The sequence below is a fragment of the Entelurus aequoreus genome, linkage group LG13 (genome assembly GCF_033978785.1).
Source record: "Entelurus aequoreus isolate RoL-2023_Sb linkage group LG13, RoL_Eaeq_v1.1, whole genome shotgun sequence".
NCBI classification, from domain to species: Eukaryota; Metazoa; Chordata; class Actinopteri; order Syngnathiformes; family Syngnathidae; genus Entelurus; species Entelurus aequoreus.
In genome coordinates, this window is record NC_084743.1 from 63,691,567 (window position 1) to 63,716,020 (window position 24,454).

At 38.7% G+C, this 24,454-nt stretch overlaps 1 protein-coding gene across 1 annotated transcript in view; it reads left to right on the forward strand.

The window, feature by feature from the left end:
- si (sucrase-isomaltase) overlaps nt 1-24,454 on the forward strand; it is a 221,924-nt gene that overhangs the window by 42,269 nt on the left and 155,201 nt on the right. The window contains exons 9-12 of the mRNA XM_062068147.1: nt 2,133-2,245; nt 2,368-2,493; nt 11,385-11,516; nt 13,941-14,060. Of these exons, the coding sequence (XP_061924131.1) occupies nt 2,133-2,245; nt 2,368-2,493; nt 11,385-11,516; nt 13,941-14,060 (491 nt within the window). The remainder of the gene's footprint in view (nt 1-2,132; nt 2,246-2,367; nt 2,494-11,384; nt 11,517-13,940; nt 14,061-24,454) is intronic.

Consider the following 24,454-nt stretch of genomic DNA (forward strand, 5'->3'; position numbering starts at 1 on the left):
TAAAAAAAAACTTCTGAATCCAAACAGTGGTCTGGATCACCTCCCAAATCTAATCATTCTTTATTTATCCCCTTTCTGATATTTCCTGAAGGTTTCATCAAAATCACATTATAACTTTTCGAATTGTATTGCTAGCTAACTTTTTTCCTAACATAGGTTAGTGTAGATTAACTTAAGTTTCATTGGTTTGAGCATCTTAGCATTTTTCTACTATACATCCCTTGGTCTAAAAAGTGCATACATAGGGTATAATGCTTAGAATTGTACAAAACCCAAAACCAGTGAAGTTGGCACATTGTGTAAATTGTAAAAAAAAAAAAACAGAATACAATTATTTGCAAATCCTTTTCAACTTATATTCAATTGAATAGACTGCAAAGACAAGATATTTAACGTTCGAACTGAGAAACTTCATTTTTTTCCCGCAAATAATCATTAACTTAGAATTTAATGGCAGCCACACATTGCAAAAAAGATGGCACCGGTGCATTTTTACCACTGTGTTACATGGCCTTTCCTTTTAACAACACTCAGTAAAAGTTTGGGAACTGAGGAGACCAATTGTTGATGCTTTTCAGGTGGAATTTTTTCCCATTCTTGCTTGATGTACAGCTTAAGTTGTTCAACAGTCCGGGGGTCTCCGTTGTCGTATTTTATGCTTCATAATGTGCCACACATTTTCAATGGGAGACAGGTCTGGACTACAGGCAGGCCAGTTTAGTACCAGCACTCTTTTACTATGAAGCCACGCTGTTGTAACATGTGGCTTGGCATTGTCTTGCTGAAATAAGCAGGGGCGACTATTATAACGTTGCTTGGATGGCAACATATGTTGCTCCAAAACCTGTACGAACCTTTCAGCATTAATGGTGTCTTCACAGATGTGTAAGTTACCCATGTCTTGGGCACTAATACACCCCCATACCATCACAGATGCTGGCTTTTGAACTTTGCGCCTAGAACAATCCGGATGGTTCTTGACGTCCACAGTTTCCAAAAACAATTTGAAATGTGGACTCGTCAGACCACATAATACTTTTCCACTTTGTATCAGTCCATCTTAGATGAGCTCGGGCCCAGCGAAGCTGGCGGCGTTTCTGGGTGTTGTTGATAAATGGCTTTGGCTTTGCATAGTACATTTTTAACTTGCACGTACAGATGTAGCGACAAACTGTTGTTACTGACAGTGGTTTTCTGAAGTGTTCCTGAGCCTATGTGGTGATATCCTTTACACACTGATGTCGCTTTTTGATGTTGTACCGCCTGAGGTATCGAAGGTCCGTAATATCATCGCTTAGGTGCAGTAATTTCTCCAGATTCTCTGAACCTTTTGATGATATTACGGACCGTAGATGGTGAAATCCCTAAATTCTTTGCATCTGCTGGTTGAGAAATGTTGTTCTTAAATTGTTCGACAATTTGCTCACCCATTTGCTCACAAAGTGGTGACCCTCGCCCCATCCTTGTTTGTGAATGACTGAGCATTTCACGGAAGCTGCTTTTATACCCAATCATGGCACCCACCTGTTCCCAATTAGCCTGTTCACCTGTGGGAAGTTCCAAATAAGTGTTTGATGAGCATTCCTCAACTTTCTCAGTCGTTTTTGCCACTTGTGCCAGCTTTTTTGAAACATGTTGCAGGCATCACATTCCAAATGAGCTAATATTTGCAAAAAATAACAACGTTTACCAGTTTGAACATTAAGTATCTTGTATTTGCAGTCCATTCAATTGAATATAGGTTGAAAAAGATTTACAAATCATTATATTCTGTTTTTATTTACCATTTACACAACGTGCCAACTTCAATGGTTTTGGGGTTTGTAAATAATCCTTTTAAAAACACTTCTGAAGCCAAACAGTGGTACGGATCACCCCCAAAATCAAATCATTGGTTCTTTATCCCCTTTCTGACATTTCCTGAAATTGTCATCAAAATCAGCCCTTAACCTTTGGAGTTATATTGCTAATTAACTTTTTTTCTAACATAGGTTAGCATAGCTTGACTTAAGTTTGATTGGTTTGAGCATTTTATCATTTTTCTAGTATACTTTCCTTAAACAGAAAAAGTGAATACATATGGTATAATGCTTAGAATTGTAAACTGTGTAATCATTTGTATATTTTTTCAGAGGTGACTCTGCAGCCTGCTCCGGCTGTGACGTACAGAACAATTGGAGGAATCTTGGACTTTAATATCGTTTTCGGAGATTCACCGGAACATGTGGTGCAGGAGTTCCTTGAGGTGTTATATACGTTTTTTAAATATAGTTTACTTGAAAGTTTAGCCAAATATATTATTTTTCATTTAAAAGGTTTCAGTAGTATATAGTATCTTGACTCTATCATGACAATTGTACTACACAGCTTATTGGCAGGCCTGTCATTCCACCCTACTGGTCACTGGGATTCCAGCTTTCCAGGTGGAACTACGGCAACTTGAGTGAAGTCAAGGCAACCGTGGAAAGGAACCGTGCAGTGGGCCTTCCATATGTGAGATGATTTTTCCTTCACGTTTGTGTAAACATTGGTTACAAGTGTTTCCTTGCCAATATAATATAATAACTGCATTTTGAAGAGATTAGCCATATACAACCCTATTGTTGTTACTTATTCAGTATAAAGAGTGTTGCAATTTGACCTGCCATTATTTGAGGAACTCATGCACTCATTCTCCAGCTCAAATGTGACGAACAATATAGAACATTTAAAGTTGTTCCTCAGATTAGAGAAAGACAGAATCGTACGGAAACCGAAGCGATTTAAAAAAAAAAAAAACCAATGACTCAGTTTCAAATACCCAAAGATATTAACACATTACACATTTTGTGAAGAGCAATTTATGTTTCCAGATAAATAAATAACAATTTTTCAAAATCCTTTTACCTCTCAGTGGCAACCTTCTTTGGCCCCATGGTGAATTATAGTGCTGTCTACTCAATAAAAGAAGCACAGAGACTGAGCCACCAAGGATTTTTGTTTGGGCACTTGTTTTCGCAGACTGATATGCAGACGGACATTTTTTTTTTTACATGCAATATTATTATTTTTTGGGTGGGTGGGGGCTATATATATATATATATATATATATATATATATATATATATATATATATATATATATATATATATATATATATATATATATATATATATATATATATATATATATATATGTATATATATATATATATATATATATATAATTAGGGCTGCAACTAACGATTAATTTGATAATCGATTAATCTGTTGATTATTACTTTGATTAATCGATTAATAATCGGATAAAAGAGACAAACTACATTTCTATCCTATCCAGTATTTTATTGGAAAAAAACAGCATACTGGCACCATACTTATTTTGATTATTGTTTCTCAGCTGTTTGTAAATGTTGCAGTTTATAAATAAAGGTTTATTAAAAAAAAAAAAAAAAAAAAAAAAATGTATTAAAAAAAAATCTGCACATAGCATTTTTCCAACGAATCGATGACTAAATTAATCGGCAACTATTTTAATAATCGATTTTAATCGATTAGTTGTTGCAGCCCTAATATATATATATATATATATATATATATATATATATATATATATATATATATATATATATATATATATATATATATATATATATATATATATATATATATATATATATATATATAAATCATAAATAAAAACAGAATACAATGATTTTAAAATATTTTTCATCCTATAATAAATTGAATGGACTGCAAAGACAAGATACTTAATGTTCAAACTGGTAAACGTTGTTATTTTTTGCAAATATTAGCTCATTTGGAATTTGATGCCTGCAACATGTTTCAAAAAGGCTGGCACAAGTGGCAAAAAAGAATGAGAACGTTGAGGATTGCTCATCAAACACTTATTTGGAACATCCCACGGGTGAACAGGCTAATTGGGAACAGGTGGATGCCATAATTGGGTATAAAAGCAGCTTCCATGAAATGCTCAGTCATTCACAAACAAGGATGGGGCGAAGGTCACCACTTTGTGAACAAATGCGTGAGCAAATTGTCGAACGGTATAAGAGTAACAATTCTCCATGAGCTATTGCAAGGAATTTAGGGATTTCACCATCTATGGTCCGTAATATCATCAAAAGATTCAGAGAATCAGGAGAAATCACTGCACGTAAGCGGCAGGCCGAAAACCAACATTGAATGCCCGTGACCTTCCATCCCTCAGGCGGTACTGCATCAAAAAGCGACATTAGTGCATAAAGGATATCACCACATGCGCTCAGGAACACTTCATAAAACCACTGTCAATAACTGAAGTTTGTCAGTACATCTGTAAGTGCAAGTTAAAACTCTACTATGCAAAGCCAAAGCCATTTATCAACAACACCCAGAAACACTTCGCTGGGCACGAGCTCATCTAAGATGGACAGATGCAAAGTAGAAAAGTGTTCTGTGGTCTGACGAGTCCACATTTATTTTATTTTTTTTGGAAACTGTCGACCAAAGAGGAAAAGAACCATCCAGATTGTTATAGACGTAAAGTTGAAAAGCCAGCATCTGTGATGGTATGGGGGTGTATTAGTGCCCAAGGCATGGGTAACTTACACATCTGTGAAGGCACCATTAATGCTGAAAGGTACATACAGCTTTTGGAGCAACATATGTTGCCATCCAAGCAACGTCTTTTTCATGGACGCCCCTGCTTATTTCAGCAAGACAATGCCAAGCCACGTGTTACAACAGTGTGGCTTCGTAGTTTAGTTTAGTTTAGTTTAGTTTAGTTTATTAAGGATCCCCATTAGTCTACACCGCAGTGGAGACTATTCTTCCTTGGGTCCAGACAAAAAACATCACACAATCACAAAACAAAAGATTAAAATGCAGTGCAACATGATCAAATAATAAAATGTTGTAATACAAAAATAGCAACAACAAAGAACCAAAAAAAGTAATAATAACTTCGACTTTACATAATAATGTTTATACCAAAGATAAAAAGAGCAATATAAAATATATATATATATATATATATATACTTTTGCAAAAATAAAACAAATAACCAATGGCCTAAAATATACACATTAGTGTACCAAAGAGAAACAATAAGTGACGAAAAAGTACCATCCATCCATTTTCTACTGCTTGTCCCACAATCAATAAGATAGTCAATAGTCAATAAAAACAGTCATGACATTAGGTACAATCTAGAATAATCTCTTTCCGCAATACTTCTCCTCTTAGTCTATTCTTAAAACCCACTATGCTGGTGGTAAAAGAGTGCGGGTACTAGACTGGCCTGCTTGTAGTCCAGACCTGTTTCCCATTGAAAATGTGTGCCGCATTATCAAGCCTAAAATACCACAACGGAGACCCCGGTCTGAACAACTTAAGCTGTACATCAAGTAAGAATGGGAAATAATTCCACCTGAAATGCTTAAAAAATTGGTCTCCTCAGTTCCCAAACGTTTACTGAGTGTTGTTAAAAGGAAAGGCCATGTAACACAGTGGTAAAAAAACAATGTGTTGCTGCCATTAAGTTCTAAGTTAATTATTATTTCTCAGTTCGAACCTTAAATATCTTGTCTTTGCAGTCTATTCAATTGAAAATAAGTTAAAAAGGATTTGCCAATCATTGTATTCTGTTTTTATTTCCAAATTACACAACGTGCCAACTTCACTGGTTTTGGGTTTGTATATATTTTAATTTTTAATTTTTTTCAAACCGATTTTTGAAATCTATGAATTCACTTACAATCGGAATGAATAGGAATCTTTATTCAGCTGTGAATCACTTTTTTTTGTGAACCCCTAGTAATTATAAGGATATATATAGATTATTTTAAGATTTCAGTGTGTACACTTTTGTAAACATATCAAACAATACTGATTAATAATGAACCGTGATCATTTCGGTCACATTAACCGCACTGTGAAAAGTTTAAACTCTTACATCCCTTGTGGATACATTTGAAGACTGCATTATTCATCGCCACTGAAAGGTGAGGGACCTCTTACAAAGTAAGGTGTGAGCCTGCTGTGCTGGTGTATTACCATCGCCCGCTTTCTTTGCAAAGAAAAGATGGATAGAAACAAATCTGAAGATCAATGAGATCCAAGTGGGACGATGCTCAGGCTGAGTTTTTATTTTGGCGCCAAACAATGCACTTGAAACAGCATGTGTGTTGCGGAGAGATTTCTTTAAGAGCACTCTCGGTGAATGCAATCGATAGTTCACCTTGTGCGACATTTTAACGGTTTAAAACCGTCCATACGCCTGACATGTAACCCCGCCTGGGTAGGGTGTGATAGGAAGGGCCTTCAGCTCCGACCAGGGATATTCAGCTTCCTGTCAAATAGCGTGATGTTTGCTTGGGGACTCCATAGGTGTAATCATTTTTCAAGTGTAACCGAATGTTAACGCCGATCAAAAGATCAATCGACCGAGTTGATTTAATTATCTCATTCATCCTCATCTAAATGTGAAACCTACTCCAGACGTTCCCCCCACCCCCTTCCGGGACGTTCTATAAATACCAACTACGGCTACGGTTGACATTTTCTTGGAAATGTGTCTCTGTGCTTATCTCCATGCGGGCCAAAAGCCGCTCCGCACACAAGAACTGATGTTTGACACCCTTTTTATTAGTTAATTGCCAAAGTAAACTCCTAATCTGAACCTTTACACTCCGCTTCCCTCGTAAATCTGTATCGCGGCGCGGCGTTATTTGTAGTCCCCTTATCTAATTGCCGGGCGAGCGCTCAATCTTTCCGCGATAGCGAAGATTTTTAGGAGGCAGATGCTTCCTCTCCTGCCACAGGCCTCATTTATGACAACTTGTAGATTAAACATCAGAGAGAAGATGGTTGGAGATGATAAAAAAATAAAAAAATAAAAAAAATAGGAGGAAAATTGCTCTTGCTTGACATGAAGTCGTTTATTTTTCTGAAATCAACCCAAAATGTATTCAAGTCACTTAAGAGGAAGTGAATTATATTTATATAGCGCTTTTCTCTAGTGACTCAAAGCGCTTTTACATTGTGAAACCCAATATCTAAGTTACAGGAGGAGGACAAGAGTGTTGGTACACAGAACATCAGAGGGTCAAATGTGCGAGAAAATGAGAGCAGACAGTGTTGACAAACAATGTTGCAATGTTGTGTGGTGTTCGGGTCTGTGGGACCCGTTTTCATTTTTTATTAAAAGAAAAATGGTACAATTAATTCATTTTTCAAACTGAGACTCACTGACTTTGGCTCATTTTCTGTGAAGAACATATATCAGAATACATATTCAATGACACATTTCTATTACATATAAGATGTCCAGGTCTAATACAAGTGTGGAAATTGATGTTCTGTGTACCACACACACACACACACACACACACACACACACACACACACACACACACACACACACACACACACACACACACACACACACACACAGCAGGCCTGGACAGGAGGAGGACAGAGTGTAGGTACACAGAATATCAGAGGTCAGAGGGTCAAATGTACGAGAAAATGAGAGCAGACAGTAATAGAAGTGTGGAAATTGATGTTCTGTGTACCACACACACACACACACACACACACACACACACACACACACACACACACACACACACACACACGCACACACACACACAGCAGGCCTGGACAGGAGGAGGACAGAGTGTAGGTACACAGAACATCAGAGGGTCAGAGGGTCAAATGTGCGAGAAAATGAGAGCAGACAGTAATAGAAGTGTGGAAATTGATGTTCTGTGTACCGCACGCACGCACGCACGCACGCACGCACGCACGCACGCACGCACGCACACACACACACACACACACACACACACAGCAGGCATGGACAGGAGGAGTACAGAGTGTAGGTACACAGAACATCAGAGGGTCAGAGGGTCAAATGTGCGAGAAAATGAGAGCAGACGGAAATAGAAGTGCATGTGGAAATTGATGTTTTGTGTACACACACACACACACACACACACACACACACACACACACACACACACACACACACACACACACACACACACACACACACACACACACACACACACACACACACACACACACACACACACAGCAGGCATGGACAGGAGGAGGACAGAGTGTAGGTACACAGAACATCAGAGGGTCAGAGGGTCAAATGTGCGAGAAAATGAGAGCAGACAGTGTTGACCAGGGGTCCCCAAACTACGGCCCGCGGGCCGGATACGGCCCCCCAGCATCCAAAATCCGGCCCACAGGAAGTCCTAAGTTGAAAAAAAAAAAAAAAAAAAATTTAATCTTTCCTTTCTAATTCATTTTCTACCACTTGTTACACTTGTTGTCTCTTAGTCGCTCAGGCAAATCATATTGTCTAAAAATTAATTTTTGTGTTATTCAATAAAGCTTGTCAGAGTATCCAGGCAGATAAACGTTTTGGTCAGTCTAAAAAGAGATGGACAGCTAGTACTAGTAAGCAATCAATGGCTAGAAGTGGCAGCTGCTGGTCGTTCAAGGAGGGGAAGCTCATTTTCGGCCTATCTGTGAGTGCTTTGGGACACTGGAGGGGCGCACAGCAGCACTCGTTGCTCATTAGGGAGAGTAACTGCAGAAGAGCACAGTCTCTAATAACACCAGGGATAGATGCTAGATTTGCCGCTAGTTGTATTTAACCAAAAAAAAAAAAAAACAAGCCCTCAGAGGATTGGAAGAATCTGCAGATCAGCTCGGAACAACGGAATAAAACGCGACACCTACTCAGTGTCCGCCCTGAGACAGGAAGGTTGTGAGTTCAAACCCCGGCCGAGTCATACCAATGACTATAAAAATGGGACCCATTGCCTCCCTGCTTGGCACTCAGCATCAAGGGTTGGAATTGGGGGTTAAATCACCAAAATGATTCCCGAGCGCGGCCACCGCTGCTGCTCACTGCTCCCCTCACCTCCCAGGGGGTGGAACAAGGAGATGGGTCAAATGCAGGAGGAATTTCACCACACCTGGTGTGTGTGTGTGACTATCAGTGGTACTTTAACTTTAACATGCTCCGTGTGTATGCAGGTTAATTTATGTCTTCATTACACATGCTTTTTTTGTTTTAAATTAATGTAACCACATTTTTTGTGTTTGAGTTTTCTGAACATCAAATTGGAAAAAAATGTGTTAGCAAAATGTGTGTGTTTTAAAATTCAGCTTTAAAAAATTCAGTGTAAAAAAAATAAAAAAATAATCAGTGCTGAAAAATGTTGTGTAGAAAAAATTATTGCTTCATAAAGCAAGACCCAGTTCTGGTCAATTCAAACTGAAGCGATCGATCCTGTCTCGTCAGAACCAGCCAATGAGGTGTCATTGCTCAGTCATTCACAAACAAGGATGGGGCGAGGGTCACCACTTTGTGAACAAATGCGTGAGCAAATATTAGGGCAAGAAAAAACTAAACCCAATGGGCAAAATGAGAAACCTCGGAGGGGACCGCCTGGGCGATCGGTGCAATGGATGTCCAGTGGATATAGTTAATAATGGGAAAGTCCAGTCCATAGTGGGGCCAGCAGGGGGTCATCTTGATTACATGGCCTGTGGCATGTAGAGCTGCATAGCCTGCCTCTTTGTAAGACCTGTGTCACGTGACTTCAAACTTGACACCTCATTGGCTGGTTCTGAGACAGGATCGATTGCTTCCGTCTTAATCTACCGGAAGTGGGTCTTGCTTTTTTTTTTTTACACTGAATTTTAAAACATTGCATTTAAAAACACTGAATTTTTAAACACAAACATTTTGCAGACAAATTTGATTTCAATGAAATTGAATCATTTGATGTACAAACAAATTCAGTTCACAATATTCAAACGCAAAAAATTCAGCCTCAGACTGTTAATCCAATCATCATGCAGAAACCCAGCGCCAAGGCAAGCCGACCACAGCACACTACCCCATTTAGACCCCCAGAGCTCTGGAAGTGGCGCGTTTTTGCACGTTTTTTTTCCGGTCCAGGGTCTTAGTATCTCGCTGTGAGCTTCCATGCGCTGAAGTTACAGCTTCAATGTGGATTTACCATAGAGCAGTGGTTCTTAAACTGGGTTCGTTCGAACCTTTGGGGTTCGGTGAGTCGGCCTCAGGGGTTCGCCGGAACCTCCGCCGCGGAGGTCAAGACACCCGACTCATTGTGTAGATAAAAACTTCTCCCTATCGGCATTTTATGGATACCCCCAAACAATGTTCCCTCTAATTTTCCATATGCGTGAGCAAACGCAAAAACTCTTTGAGCATTCAGTGGAGCACATGTGAGCAACGTCAGACGTGCACACTGTGACCACATCTGTCCCAAACCTGACTAAATAACAAGTTAAATGTTTTATTATTATAATCAAATGACAGCAGCCATTTCCATATTGTCTAATATAAGTGTTTTGGCCCACTTACAATGACAATAACAAAAAATATTGTTTTTCATGAGCTGTGTACTAGTATTGTATGTCTGGGTGGGTTTTGGAAATAGTTTGTATATCGCATTTAGTTCCCACTAAAACATTCACATGTTGCACAATGAGATGTAAACATGGGATCATGTGTACATTCCTGTAACTTTGTTTGTAAAATATATCTTTATTAGTACCGTATTTCTTTAATATAATAACATAATTTCATGATTAATATTTATAAATTACGATTAAATTAAGAATGTTTTATTATTTTTTTTCACTGAAGAAGGGTTCGGTGAATGCGCATATGAAACTGGTGGGGTTCGGTACCTCCAACAAGGTTAAGAACCACTGCCATAGAGTCCGTGCTGCTGCCAAGGGATGAGGGATCGTGTCAAAAGGCAAACTGATTTCTGCTCAAAATCAAGCGCATTCTAGCACACGTTTCATGCAGTTTTAAATCTACTTATTTAAGTTTAACGATGGATATTATTACATGTGACAGTGAAGTTCAATGTGGATTTGCCACTGATGGCTATACCATCATGCATGACTAGAATCAGTATCAGTTTTTTCGCCATGTATGTTTAACATACGAGGAATTTGACTCTTTGCACAATGTAAACAACTAACAATTAACTAAAATATAAACAAGTACTTATACTCAAGGCTAATACAATATTGTAATAGTGCAGTGGGGAAAAGAGCAACAGGATGATGAAGTAAGCACTATATACATAGTTCCAGGGTTCTTTCACAGTAACAGGTCTGAGTGTACACTGTCCAATGAAAAGAGCTCCATATTTATTTGTCTTATTCAATTTGCTGCAGGTTTTCTCTTTTTTAATAATTAAAAAAAAAAGTTTTTTTTTTTTTTTTAAACAAATTTGGAGGTATGTGTTTGTCTACGGTTGGCAGTGAACGCTGAGACAATCAAATTCATGCCGGAGAATTTAAAAAAACATTTATTTCACCATTCTCTTGCAGGAAATCCAGTATACTGACATTGACTACATGGAGGACAAGAAAATCTTCACGTATGACAAAGTCAAGTTCCGTGACCTGCCGCAGTTTGCCGACTACCTTCATGAGAAGGGACAGAAATACATCCCCATCCTGGTAGGAACTCACAATCAAGAAAAATAAATGACCAATAAAAGACAGGTCTATTGAACTCTTGCAGATGCCAGAGTTCAATAAACAATGGCAGAAAGCAGTGTATTCATATCATATACAAACAGGGTCTGGTAGCTACCGTTTTGTCGCCATCTGGTGGCCAAATAAATGACCTAAACCACTGATTATACAGGCTAAATAACAGCACATCATATACTAATATGACCCAATCCAAACAACCTTCCCTAGTCATGGTGCAAGAAAAAAAAAAAAAAATCAAACAGCACAAAAAGTCAACAAACATGGTCACACAGAACACAACCTGCTCATTGAACTTTGTGGATATTATAGAAAATGTCCAATCAACATTAAAAAAAAAAAATCAAAATTTTACCCATTTAAATCCATTACAAGGAATGGTGGGGAATAATGCAAAACTCTCTCGCCACACTTATCCATGTTGGTGCATTTTAGCTGCTTGATATTTCTGATTGATGCTGTTAATGGCCGTCTAAGTGGCCCAGGTAAAGTCTTTGTTTACGTTTGGGTCCACTTGTTTCCTCATCGGGGTGACTTAGACTTGAATGTATCGACACTTTTTTGTTTAGCATTGCGTGGCACTTGCCTTCAGCGTCATACCAAAGCAGTTCCAAACGCCAGATATGAAGAATGGTGGAGGATCTTTGACTTTCGGTATATTTCCTTAAGTCAGAAACCGTGAATCATAACTGACTTAACTATTTATGTAGAGAACTGTTGAATTTGGAATTAATTTATGTAAATTATGTACAAAATAAGAACAGGAAGTAAACATACAGTCTTAGTCAAAAGTTGACATACACTTGTAAAGAACATAATGTCATGGCTGTCTTGAGTTTCCAATCATTTCTACAACTTTTATTTTTTTGTGATAGAGTGATTGGAGCACATACTTGTTGGTCACAAAAAACATTCATGAAGTTTGGTTCTTTTATGAATTCATTATTTATTAAACAGCTCAATTTTTGTTTCATCTGACCACAGAACTTTCCTCCAGAAGGTCTTATCTTTGTCCATGTGATGTCAGATGAAACAAAAATTTAGCTGTTTGGCCATAATACCCAGCAATATGTTTGGAGGAGAAAAGGTGAGGCCTTTAATCCCAGGAACACCAACCTACCGTCAAGCATGGTGGTGGTAGTATTATGCTCTGGGCCTGTTTCGCTGCCAATGGAACTGGTGCTTTACAGAGAGTAAATGGGACAATGAAAAGGGAGGATTACCTCCAAATTCTTCAGGACAACCTAAAATCATCAGCCCGGAGGTTGGGTCTTGGGCGCAGTTGGGTGTTCCAACAGGACAATGACCCCAAACACATGTCAAAAGTGGTAAAGGAATGGCTAAATCAGGCTAGAATTAAGGTTTTAGAATGGCCTTCCCAAAGTCCTGACTTAAAAGTGTGGACAATGCTGAAGAAACAAGTCCATGTCAGAAAACCAACACATTTAGCTGAACTGCACCAATTTTGTCAAGAGGAGTGGTCAAAAATTCAACCAGAAGTTTGCCAGAAGCTTGTGGATGGCTACCAAAAGCGCCTTATTGCAGTGAAACTTGCCAAGGGACATGTAACCAAATATTAACATTGCTGTATGTATACTTTTGACCCAGCAGATTTGTTTACATTTTCAGTAGACCCATAATAAATTCATAAAATAACCAAACTTCATGAATGTTTTTTTGTGACAAACAAGAATGTGCTCCAATCATTCTATCACAAAAAAATAAGAGTTGTAGAAATGATTGGAAACTCAAGACAGCCATGACATTATGTTCTTTACAAGTGTATGTAAACTTTTGACCACGACTGTATGTGTTAGTGCTGGAATTGCAATGAGGTAGAAAAGGGCTAAGATTAAGTAAGCTTTGCTTCTTTCGTACTCCTTTTCGGACATGTGTGATGATGTATCATTGAAATTATACACTTTTGAAATAAACTTCAACTAACCAACTGCAGACTAGGGTGGAGTGGTCAATTTCTGATCCTCATCGTCGAAAGTTGACCAAATAAATATAGAATGACGTATTTTTTTAAAATTCATAGTGGTACCAAACTGAGACCAATGTATCAAATGGTTCAGTTCCATCTTTGCACCCCTCGTTTGGTTTTTAGAATTCAACTATTGGGTTAATTCCCAGCTAAATACAGCCGGACAAATGCAATTTTGAGAAACACAAACAGATAGTAAATGTCAAATCACTAATTCGGGAATTAAAATGTCAATTATAATAACAGGTAAGTGTTTTTGCAATGACAACATCCTGAAAACAATACTAACCTATGATTTTATATGCCGTTTTTCACTAAATCGAAAGTTTTCTGTAATGTGGGTTGGAGAGTTGCATTTAATAGTGTGTTTACTTTCCCAATCCTGTGTCTGTCTCCCCAAGGATCCTGCTGTTGGCACCAGTAAGAGGGTCGGGGGTGCTCCGTACGAGTCCTTCGATCGAGGAACCAAGACGAATGCATGGGTCACTGAACCAGATGGGAAAACTCCTTTACTGGGAGAGGTGAGACAAGTTAATGCATTGTCATTAAACAATACCATTAGTGGGCCTGTAACTAGGTTCTTATCTTTAGTGCTAATAATGTGCTCCTTTTAACAGACACATAGATTAGCAGTCCATTAGGCTAAATTAAATAAAACCAAAGTTGTGTATGCGAACACAAGTTCAACAAAGGATATCCTTACTACAAGATGAAATAGACTTTCAATTATTCTAAGGACAAATGTGGATTGTATCTACAGTACAATGCTCTCTTACTAAGAAACCTTACCAAAAGTTAGACAGAAGGTTTCAGCAATGCTCGTGTCCTGCCCAAACTTTATGCACTTAAATTGTAGCAGCAATTTTCCAAACCAAAAAGACAAAACCGGTACCAGTACCAAAATGATTTTGATACTTTCCGGTACTTTTCTGAATAAAGAGGACAACAAAAAAATTGCATTATTGGCTTTATTTTAACAAAAAATATTACGGTACATTTAACATATGTGTCTTATTGCAATTTACTCCTTAAATAAAATAATGAACATACAAGACAACTTGTCTTTTATTAGTTAGTAAGCAAACAAAGGCTCCTAATTTAGCCTGCTGACATATACAGTAACATATTGTGTAATTTTCCATTTTATTATTTTGTCAAAATTATTTAGTAGAAGTGGAAGAAAATTATCTATTAATCTACTTGTTCATTTACTGTTAATATCTGCTTACTTTCTCTTTTTTTTTTTTATTTTTTTTTAATAAATGTTTTTATTGAATTTGACAGGTATTACACTATACAATAGAACAGTAATCACATTTTCCTTTTTTTCCCCCCACCCACGAACAGCAACCCAACACACACCCCATACACACACAACCCCCCCCCCACCCCCACCCCCCAGGTCCTACATAAGTTAAAGGTACAGTCACAAATGGAAAATAATTAGTACATCACTTTCTTCTCAACATAGGCAGATAATAAATATACACCCAGAATAAATGTAAAAATAAAATAAAAAAAAAGGAAGCTGGTTTGTGAAAGGTGAACTTTTCATGTGTCCTATAGCGTCTTTAATTTAGCTATGTAGTCAACCACACCACCCCAAACAGAATAAAACTTCCCAGGTGCCCCCCTAAGATTAAACTTTATTTTCTCCAGATCTAAATAAATCATAAGGTCTTTAAGCCATAAGGAGGCTTTGGGGCAAAATGGTGACTTCCACTCCAGCAAAATTCTCCTACGTGCTAATAAGGATGCAAAGGCGATACTATCCTTAAATTTTCTCCTTATTTGGGGATCTGATACCGTCCCAAAAATAGCCATTTCTGCACATGGTGTCAGGCTTAAATCCAATGCCTTAGCAAGGTGTTTGAAAATAGTTGTCCAATAGTCCAGCAAATGGGGACAAGACCAAAACATGTGCGTCATGTTTGCAGGTGACATGTGACATCTGTTACAAGTATCTGATATATTGGGGTATATTTTGGAGAGTTTGGAATTAGTAAAATAAATACGGTGGACAACCTTAAATTGTATTAAATTAAGCCTTGAACAGGATGTACTGTTGTTAATTCGGGTTAAGGCAGAATCCCAATCTCCATCATCTAAAGATCTGCCAAGCTCTTTTTCCCAATTCCCTCTGATTTTATCAAGAGACGTTTTACTAAACTGGGATATTAAGATGTAGATTTTGGAGATTAGGCCTTTCTGATTTGTGGGAATATCTAAAATTGAGTCAATTAGCGAATTAGGTGGAGTATTAGGGAAAAAGAGACTATTTAATTTAACGAAATTACGAACCTGAAAGTATCGAAATAGGTGAGATTTTGGTAGGTCAAATTTTATACACAGTTCACTGAAACTAGCGAAGACATCACCAATATATAAGTCCTTTAGCCTGCTAAGGTTTGACTGCTTCCATAGAGAAAACGCTACATCTGTGCTAGGAGGGAGGAAGAGGTGGTTATTATGAATGGGGCTGTGGTTGGATAAGCCCTGCAGGCCGAAAGTATTTCTAAATTGAGACCAGATTCTAAGGGTAGAAATGACGATTGGACTACAAGTAAATTGGGATGGTCGATAAGGTAATTTTGATGTAAGTAGATCCAAGAGAGAGGTAGAACAGGAACTAGCTTCAGATTTACACCAGATTAATTCAGGTTCTTGGATCCAGAGAGTCACTTTGTGTATGTTAGCTGCCCAATAGTAGTATTTTAGATTAGGGAGTGATAAACCACCTACGGACCTATGCCTTTGCAGGAACTCTCTTCTAATCCTGGGAGTCTTGCCTTTCCATATAAAGGATGAAATTAGTTTGTTTATTATGCAAAAAAAGGAATTGGGTAAAAAGATAGGCAAACATTGAAACAGATACAAAAATCGAGGAAGCACATTCATTTTGACGCAGTTTACCCTGCCAGCAATAGTTATGTGTAAATCTTTCCACCTATCCAAATCTAATTTAAGTTTGTCGATTAGAGGTGGAAAATTGTCCTTGTAGAGAGCTGGTAGATTGCGACAAATATGTACACCTAAGTACTTGAAGCTGTTCCTAGACATCTTAAATGGGAAATATCCATCAGGGATCTCAAGGGCCAAATTATTCACAGGGAAGCATTCACTCTTAGCGAAATTCAATTTATAGCCAGAGAATGATCCAAAATTGTTTAGCAAATCAATAATCTTTGGAATGGTAGAGATTGGATCAGATATAAACAATAGTAAATCATCCGCGTATAGAGAATGTGTGTGTTCTAGACCGCATCTATGGATTCCTTTACTGATACCGGCCGATTTAAGAGCAATGGACAAGGGTTCGATTGCAGTAACAAATAACAATGGGCTTAGAGGGCACCCCTGCCGTGTACCTCTGCCAAGTGTGAAAAATTGGGATAACATCCCATTTGTGCTTACGGCAGCCCTAGGAGAAGAGTATAGAAGTGCTATCCAAGATATATATTTAGACCCAATGTTAAACCTCTTTAAGACCTCCAATAAATATCCCCACTCCACCCTGTCGAAAGCTTTCTCTGCATCCAAAGAGACCACCACTTCTGGCGTCTCCTCGGATGCTGGAGAAAAAATAATGTTAAGAAGGCTACGAATGTTGGAAAAAGAGTGCCGGTTTTTCATAAATCCAGTTTGGTCAGGTGATATGATGTTTGGTAAAATTGATTCAAGGCGAAGGGCCAGTGCTTTAGCTAAAATCTTATAATCAGCGTTTAAGAGAGAGATGGGACGGTAAGAACTACAGTCAGAATCAACTTTGCCCGGTTTTAGTAATAAAGTTATTGACGCTTCTGTGAGAGTTTGAGGCAAGGTACCCCGGTCCAGAGAGTCATTGTACATATTTAAAAGGAGAGGAGTCAGTTTATCTGAGAATTTTTTATAAAACTCTATAGGATAGCCATCTGGGCCAGGGGCCTTGCCGCTCTGCATTAGTTTAATTGAATTTACAATCTCCCGGATTACTAAAGGTTGATCCAAAGCGCTCTCTTGAGTAGTAGTTATGGATGGAAATTTCAAGTTATCCAGGAAACGCAACATGATTGTTTTATCAGCAGCGCATTGTGAAGTATATAGTTCAGAGTAGAATGATTTGAAGGCGTCATTAATGACTGAAGGAATGACTGTAAGTTCATCTGTGAGGGTTCTGATTTGTCGAATTTGCCGAGATGCTGACTGGCTTTTAATTTGGCGTGATAGATGGCGCCCTGCCTTCTCACCGTGCTCGTACAGGAAGCCACGCGATCGTAAGAGTAATTTTTCAGTTTCTTGTGTTGACAATAAATTATAGTTCATTTGCAGATTTTGTCTATCTTTAACCAGATCAGGGTATGGAGATACTGATAGTTGTCTGTCCAATTCTGTTATACTTTCCATGAGCTGCTCCTGTTTTTGTCTTCTCAATTTGTTTTGTCTTGCTGAATAAGAAATAATCTCTCCCCGGACTACCACCTTTAATGTCTCCCAAAGTAAAGACGGGGATATGGGAGTAGAGTTGTTGGTGACAAGAAAATCATCTATCACTTTGGAAATTGTTTTGCAGAATCCGTCATCATTGAGTAGTGTGCAATTAAACCTCCATGGAGTCTGCGTTTTTTTAAAGAGTGTAAACGAAAGATCAAGTGACAATGGAGCATGGTCAGATATCACTATTGTTGAATATTCTACATTATCGACAGCCGGAAGGAGATTATCATCTATGAAAAAGTAGTCAATCCTTGAAAAAGTTTTATGGACCTGAGAATAAAAAGAAAATTGTTTTTTATCTGGGTAAAGAAAGCGCCACGGGTCCACACCTCCTATTTGACCCATGAGATTTGAAATTGTTTTGGCCATTTTTAATGGGGGGCCCTGCCTTGGACTAGATTTGTCTAGCAACGGGTCTATTGCACAGTTCAGGTCCCCCCCCAATATTAAACGATGAGAACTGAGGTCTGGCAAAAGTGAAAACACTTTCCTAATAAATGCTTCATCATCCCAATTGGGTGCATAAAGGTTGGCAAGGACAACAGACATATTATTAAGAGAACCCGAGACTATTACAAAACGACCTTGATGGTCAGTTATGACATTTGTTGGGCTAAACTGGATTCTTTTGTGTATTAAAATAGCTGTGCCCCTTGCTTTACTGCTAAAATTTGAGTGAAAAGATTGTCCAACCCATGAGGCCTTTAATCTATGGTGATCCTTAGTGGTCAGATGAGTCTCTTGTAGGAAAGCAATTTCAGTTTTAAGGTGTTTTAAATGGGAAAATACTCTACCTCTTTTAACTGGGCCATTGATCCCTTTAATGTTCCAAGAAACAAATCTCAAGCAAGATAACCCTTTTTTGTTTGTATTAGCCATAATCACATTTATAAAAAATATGGTGAGATGACACAATGCCTTGTAGAAGGAAGTGGTATTAACATACAGATAGGACTAAAAGAAAAGACAAATTTGTAGGACCTAACACACAAAACCCCCCCAAAAAAACCCATAGCAACAAAGAACAAATATACACTCCTAAACCACCCTAAGCTTGTCCTAAGAACTAGAACTAGCAGCGGGACTCCATAAACTCTATTACTTCCGTATGACATTAATCTGTGAACTAATATCACCGAGCTGATAGGGCTCCTGTATCTGCTAATGTGTCTATAATGTACAGTAGATGACACTTAAATAGGAATAAGCAAAAAAAAATAAAAAATTTAATAAATAAATAAATAAGACAAAAAAAAAGTTGCATTGCAGAAATTGACCAACAAATATAACCATACCTCAAATAAGTTGCACAACAGGATGATTAGTTGCCTGCAAGCCTAAATAAACAATGTCCATTGTTTTTCTGACGCACCCGTTAATGTCCTCTTCAACGTAATTTTGGCCTGAAACGTCTTCCATACAAAGTCATCTTCCACTAACCTGTGGGAGCGATGCGTTCGTCGTAAAAGTCCTGGGCTTTTTGTGGAGACTCAAAGTACAAGTTTTCATTTCTGAAGGATACCTGGAGACGGGCGGGGTGCAGCAAGCGAAATTTAATTCCTTTCAGGTAGAGCGCATTTTTGACGGGGTTGAAAGCAGCTCGTTTCTTGGCCAAAGTAGGGCTGATGTCCGGGTAAACTCTCAGCTCGGTGCCGCGGTAATCCAATTTATGTTGTCTGGCCCATCTGAGGACTTTTTCTTTCTCCTGGAAACGGAGGAATTTAACAATGAAAGTCCGCGGTTTTCCGGCGCCAGCATCCAATGGTCTGGGACCGAGGGAGCGGTGAGCTCTCTCTATCTCCGGTGGGCTGCTGAAGACATCAGGACCCGCTATCGCCATTAGCAAGTCAGACGCAAATTTGGTCGGATCTTGCTCCTTCTCGCTTCCCTCTGGGATGTTGATAATCCTCAAATTAGAGCGGCGAGACCGGTTTTCGAGGTCGTCCACTCGTTCCAGGAGCACCGTAGTTTGGGACTGCAGAGACTTCACAGCGGCTTCCATCTCGGTGAGTTTTTCAAAGTTTTCACCCACTGTAACTTCGGTTCTAGTCAGCCGGCTGTTAAATGACGTCACCTGTTGTCCTAATAAATCGACTGACTGCTTCAGGGACTCAGTCGACTGTTGAATCAAAAAAGCCATATCAGCCTTGAAGCTATCGCGCTGTTTATTGAGGAGAGCCTCGATGTCGTTCTTGGTGACTGGGTCAGATTGACCCTCGAATTCGGCTCTCTTGTCTTCCGACCCTGAAGCTGCTGCTGCGGCCGCCATGTTAGCTAGTTTAGCCGAGACGCTCGCTGCTCGAGTTATTGCTGTTGCCGATTTTGTCTTCGAGCTGCTCATCACGTCGCAATAGCCACACTATCTCGCACAAAAAAGGGTGCGTCAGCCAGGAAAGAATACCGTGAAGTAGTTAGACTTTTAAAGAGTAAATGAAAAGTTTGGTCGGAGCCCTCCTCTCACACGTCTGCCCTCTACCTCATCCGGCCAAAGTACTTTCTCTTTTAACATGTTCTATCTACACTTCTGTTAAAATGTAATAATCACTTATTCTTCTGTTGTTTGGATGCTTTACATTAGTTTTGGATGATACCACAAATTTGGGTATCAATCCGATACCAAGTCGTTACAGGATCATACATTGGTCATATTCAAAGTCCTCATGTGTCCAGGGACATATTTCCTGAGTTTCTAAACATAATATAAATTTTAAAAAAAACGAAAGAAGATGTTGTGATGCCAAAAAATATCGACGTAATCACAGTAGTATCGATTAGATTCGCTATTGTACTTGGTATCATTACAGTGGATGTCGGGTGTAGATGTTGATGCCGGTGAGCTACGGTGTGTAGTGAAGCATGTTTAGTTATTCTTCGTCCTGCAGGGATGATACTTGTAAGAAACTTTATTTGTCGCCATGGAGGCGAGAATTAGTGATTTAGAAGTAGCTAAAACACTGCCGACTGCGAATGGACGTTAGCCGCTAGCTAGCTAGCCATGTCATAAAGCACTTCTTCCTGAGGGCGTTTCAGTGTTATAACTTCACCTTTATCGTACATTTTTAAGAAACTTTTGTTTGACTTTAGTTCCAGACTATCCGTTTGAGACTGTCACTACTGCCACAGGTGGTGGAAAAGGGTATTACAACTGAGCGCCGCTGCGGCCCATACGACAGCTGAGCAACAGATCATTTTTGGCAGCCCTCTACAGGGTGCACTATTTGAGAAGCCCTGCATTACACACAACTTTTTAGGAAAAAAGTCACTCGTGCAAAATAACAAAAATATAGCAAAATATGTAAATCGGCTGCACAACATCAAGGCCGTGGAACAGAGACATGCGGCAGGCTTACACACACACACATGCATCCACAAAAATATACGCCACACACACATACCCCACCCCCCATCCAACGCCCTTGTCGCGAATCATGGACGGATGGGCGGCGCCTAAAGAGCTGTAGCCTGCCACCGTGACCCCCCACTCCCTCCCCTCTGTTGCTAGATATCTCGAAATATATGTTGTAATATTTATATGTGCTTTGCTATGGAGGTTTTTTCCCACTCCAGACTGGGCCCCCTTAGGAGCCCAGTCTAGATTGTATATTTTTTTTACTCATCCTTCCCCAGCCTTGACCTTTTTCCCATCTTTTATGGGGCGCCTTTTGGCGACCCATCAGCGTTCCTGTTCTGTACACTGCAAAAAGTCAGTGTTCAAAAACAAGAAAAAAAATTACAAAAATGAGGGGTATTTTATTTGAACTAAGCAAAATTATCTGCCAATAGAACAAGAACATTTGGCTTGTCAAGACTTTCCAAAACAAGTAACATTAGCTAACTTCAATGAACCCAAAAATACCTTAAAATAAGTATATTCTCACTAATAACAAGTGCACTTTTCTTGGTAGAAAAAAAAGAGACCTTTTTGCTCAATATGTTGAAAAATATTCTTAAATGAAGTAAATGCTAGTGCCATTATCTTGACATAATGATATGCGCTCGGCATTAAATTTGAAAATTGAAACCAGCAAACTTATACTAAAAACTAATGTATTGTTCTTAATGGAAAGGCAACAAGGCAACCGCTTGTTACTCTCGGGGTCTCTTACCCGCTCAGGCAAATGATATTGTCTAAAAATGCATTTTTCCATCGATAACATGACATCATCGCGCCAAGTGCATGCTCTTTCAGTCCATTAGTGCGTAAATATACAGCCCGGCCCCTGGCCAAATTTTTTTTAGTTTTGAAGAATTCATCTGAATGTGCATGTTCAAAATTGTTAGACATGTCACATGTTAAATGTTTAAATAATAACTGTCAGTTTACTGTACTGTGCCAACTGTACCACTTTACATATTTTCTATTGTTTCATTGAAAATAAAACAGCAAAGTCCATTTGGCTGTCATCTGTTTTAATTATGAGACACAATTGTGTCAAAGTCATGATTTTTTTTTTCATGCTTGAAATAACAAATTATTACTTTAAAAAAAGTAGTTTTATACTTGAGTGTTGATGACACAGCTTTGCAACAGTTGATATTCTAGTTTCAAGCATGTTTCACTCAATATAGGTCATCAAATCTCAGCTACAAGCTGTAATATCTTACTGAGATCATTTAGGACCAAAACCTATCGCTCTGGAATAACCTGCCTCGAATTCTCACCAGCATTGAAAGTAAACAGGTTTTTAAAAAGAGAGTAATATTGTATCTGAGTTTTTAAATTAGTTTGCTCATTGATGATTTGTTTGGTTTTATATTGTGTAGTTATATTTATATGGTGATTATTATTCTGTGACTGTAAATTGTTTGCTAGTTTTTTATTGATGCTTTTATTTTTTTCTGTATTGTGTAGTTATAATTATATGCTTTTACTTGTAATTGTATTGAATTGTGGACCCCAGGAAGACTAGTGGGTTGTTGAGGCAACCAGCTAATGGGGATCCTTAATAAAAATCAAATCAAACCTTAAAACAAGTAAAACACTCTAACATAAAATCTGCTTAGTGAGAAGAATTATCTTATCAGACAGAAAAAAAGCAAATATCACCCTTATTTGAGATATTTAATCTTACTTAGATTTCAGTTTTTGCAGTGTAACCCTGTTTACTGTTTGTCTAATCTTGAACGGGTTCGTGCTGAAAACAAAGTTTCGTTGTACTTGTGCATTGACAATAAAGACCTACCTACCTACCTAAATATAATAATGTCAACAAAACAACGTAAATAACTTCCGTAAGCAGCTATTCATGAAATATAAAGCTAGTAGTCAGCGGAGCACGGAGAGGTAAGGCAGCAGTAGAAAGAGACCCAGATGCGCTGTTTGCATTAACAGACAAGAAGAGATGCTTGGTATCGATGCTATCGATATTTAGGTCGATACGCCCACCCCGAGCGCTCACTGGTGCCCTACTGTGGGTTATGGATTCCTACCCATACAGCACAGAAAATGGATATATGGATTCCAACTGTACTGAACGTCTGCAGACAGCTTGGAGCCTCTGCATTAAATAATAGGTCACCAATTAAAAGCACATACACAGATGTCAGGGTGACTCGTTGGTCCCAATTTCCATCAAAGCATAACACTCTCTAATGGAAGTTCAAGCCCCTGGTGTGCTATTTTTCCCCCCCTTCTCCCCGCACGGCTTGTATTTAAAAGGCTCTCTCCCGCTGCGAAAGGCTGGATATGCGAGGGATAATCTTGCACTGGTCTTATGCTTTTACAGCCTTGTTTTGATTATGCACGCGGTTAGGTCCGATCCCGCCGTTAATCGCCTTTTCATGCTGCTTATAACAGGTCAAACATATGCATTGATTCCACATTAGTATTTAATCTCAAAATGTTCTGCGTCAGTGCATCGCAAATGAGGCGCTTGCTCAAGAGAGAGAGAACGGCGGGATTTTATATGCAATTGTGCCTTCTCGTTCTATCCATGAAACGCTGTTTGTTGATTATGTCCGTGCAGGCTTTTTTATGTTCGATGATTAAAGATTCTTGTTTGTTTTTATTTCAATGTATGTGTCTGAATTATGAGCGTGGCGGGCTCTTTCTAAACCACCGCGTCGGCGTTGCCGGTGCAAAGGGGAAGCGTCGAGCGGGCGACATCCCAAATGCAACATTTGAAAGCAAAGTGGCACGTTGGGATGGGAGTTTAATTGGTTCTGTGACGCAGCGCGTACCTTCACAACAACTCATATTCCCAGTTGAACTTAATTTAAATCAATTGAATAGGCCCCCCAAAACAGCACCATTTTAACACGTAACATGCCTTTTAAAAATTAAAAACAAACGTTTAGATAGGAAACATTTTATGCAAAACAAAACAATAAAATTTATTTTTTACGGAGTAGTGTAATAATAACATACAGCATTTACCTCGTAGAGTCTCCGTCAAACACAGCATCTGCAGCTTCTCCATATTTTCATGGATAAATGTCTGCC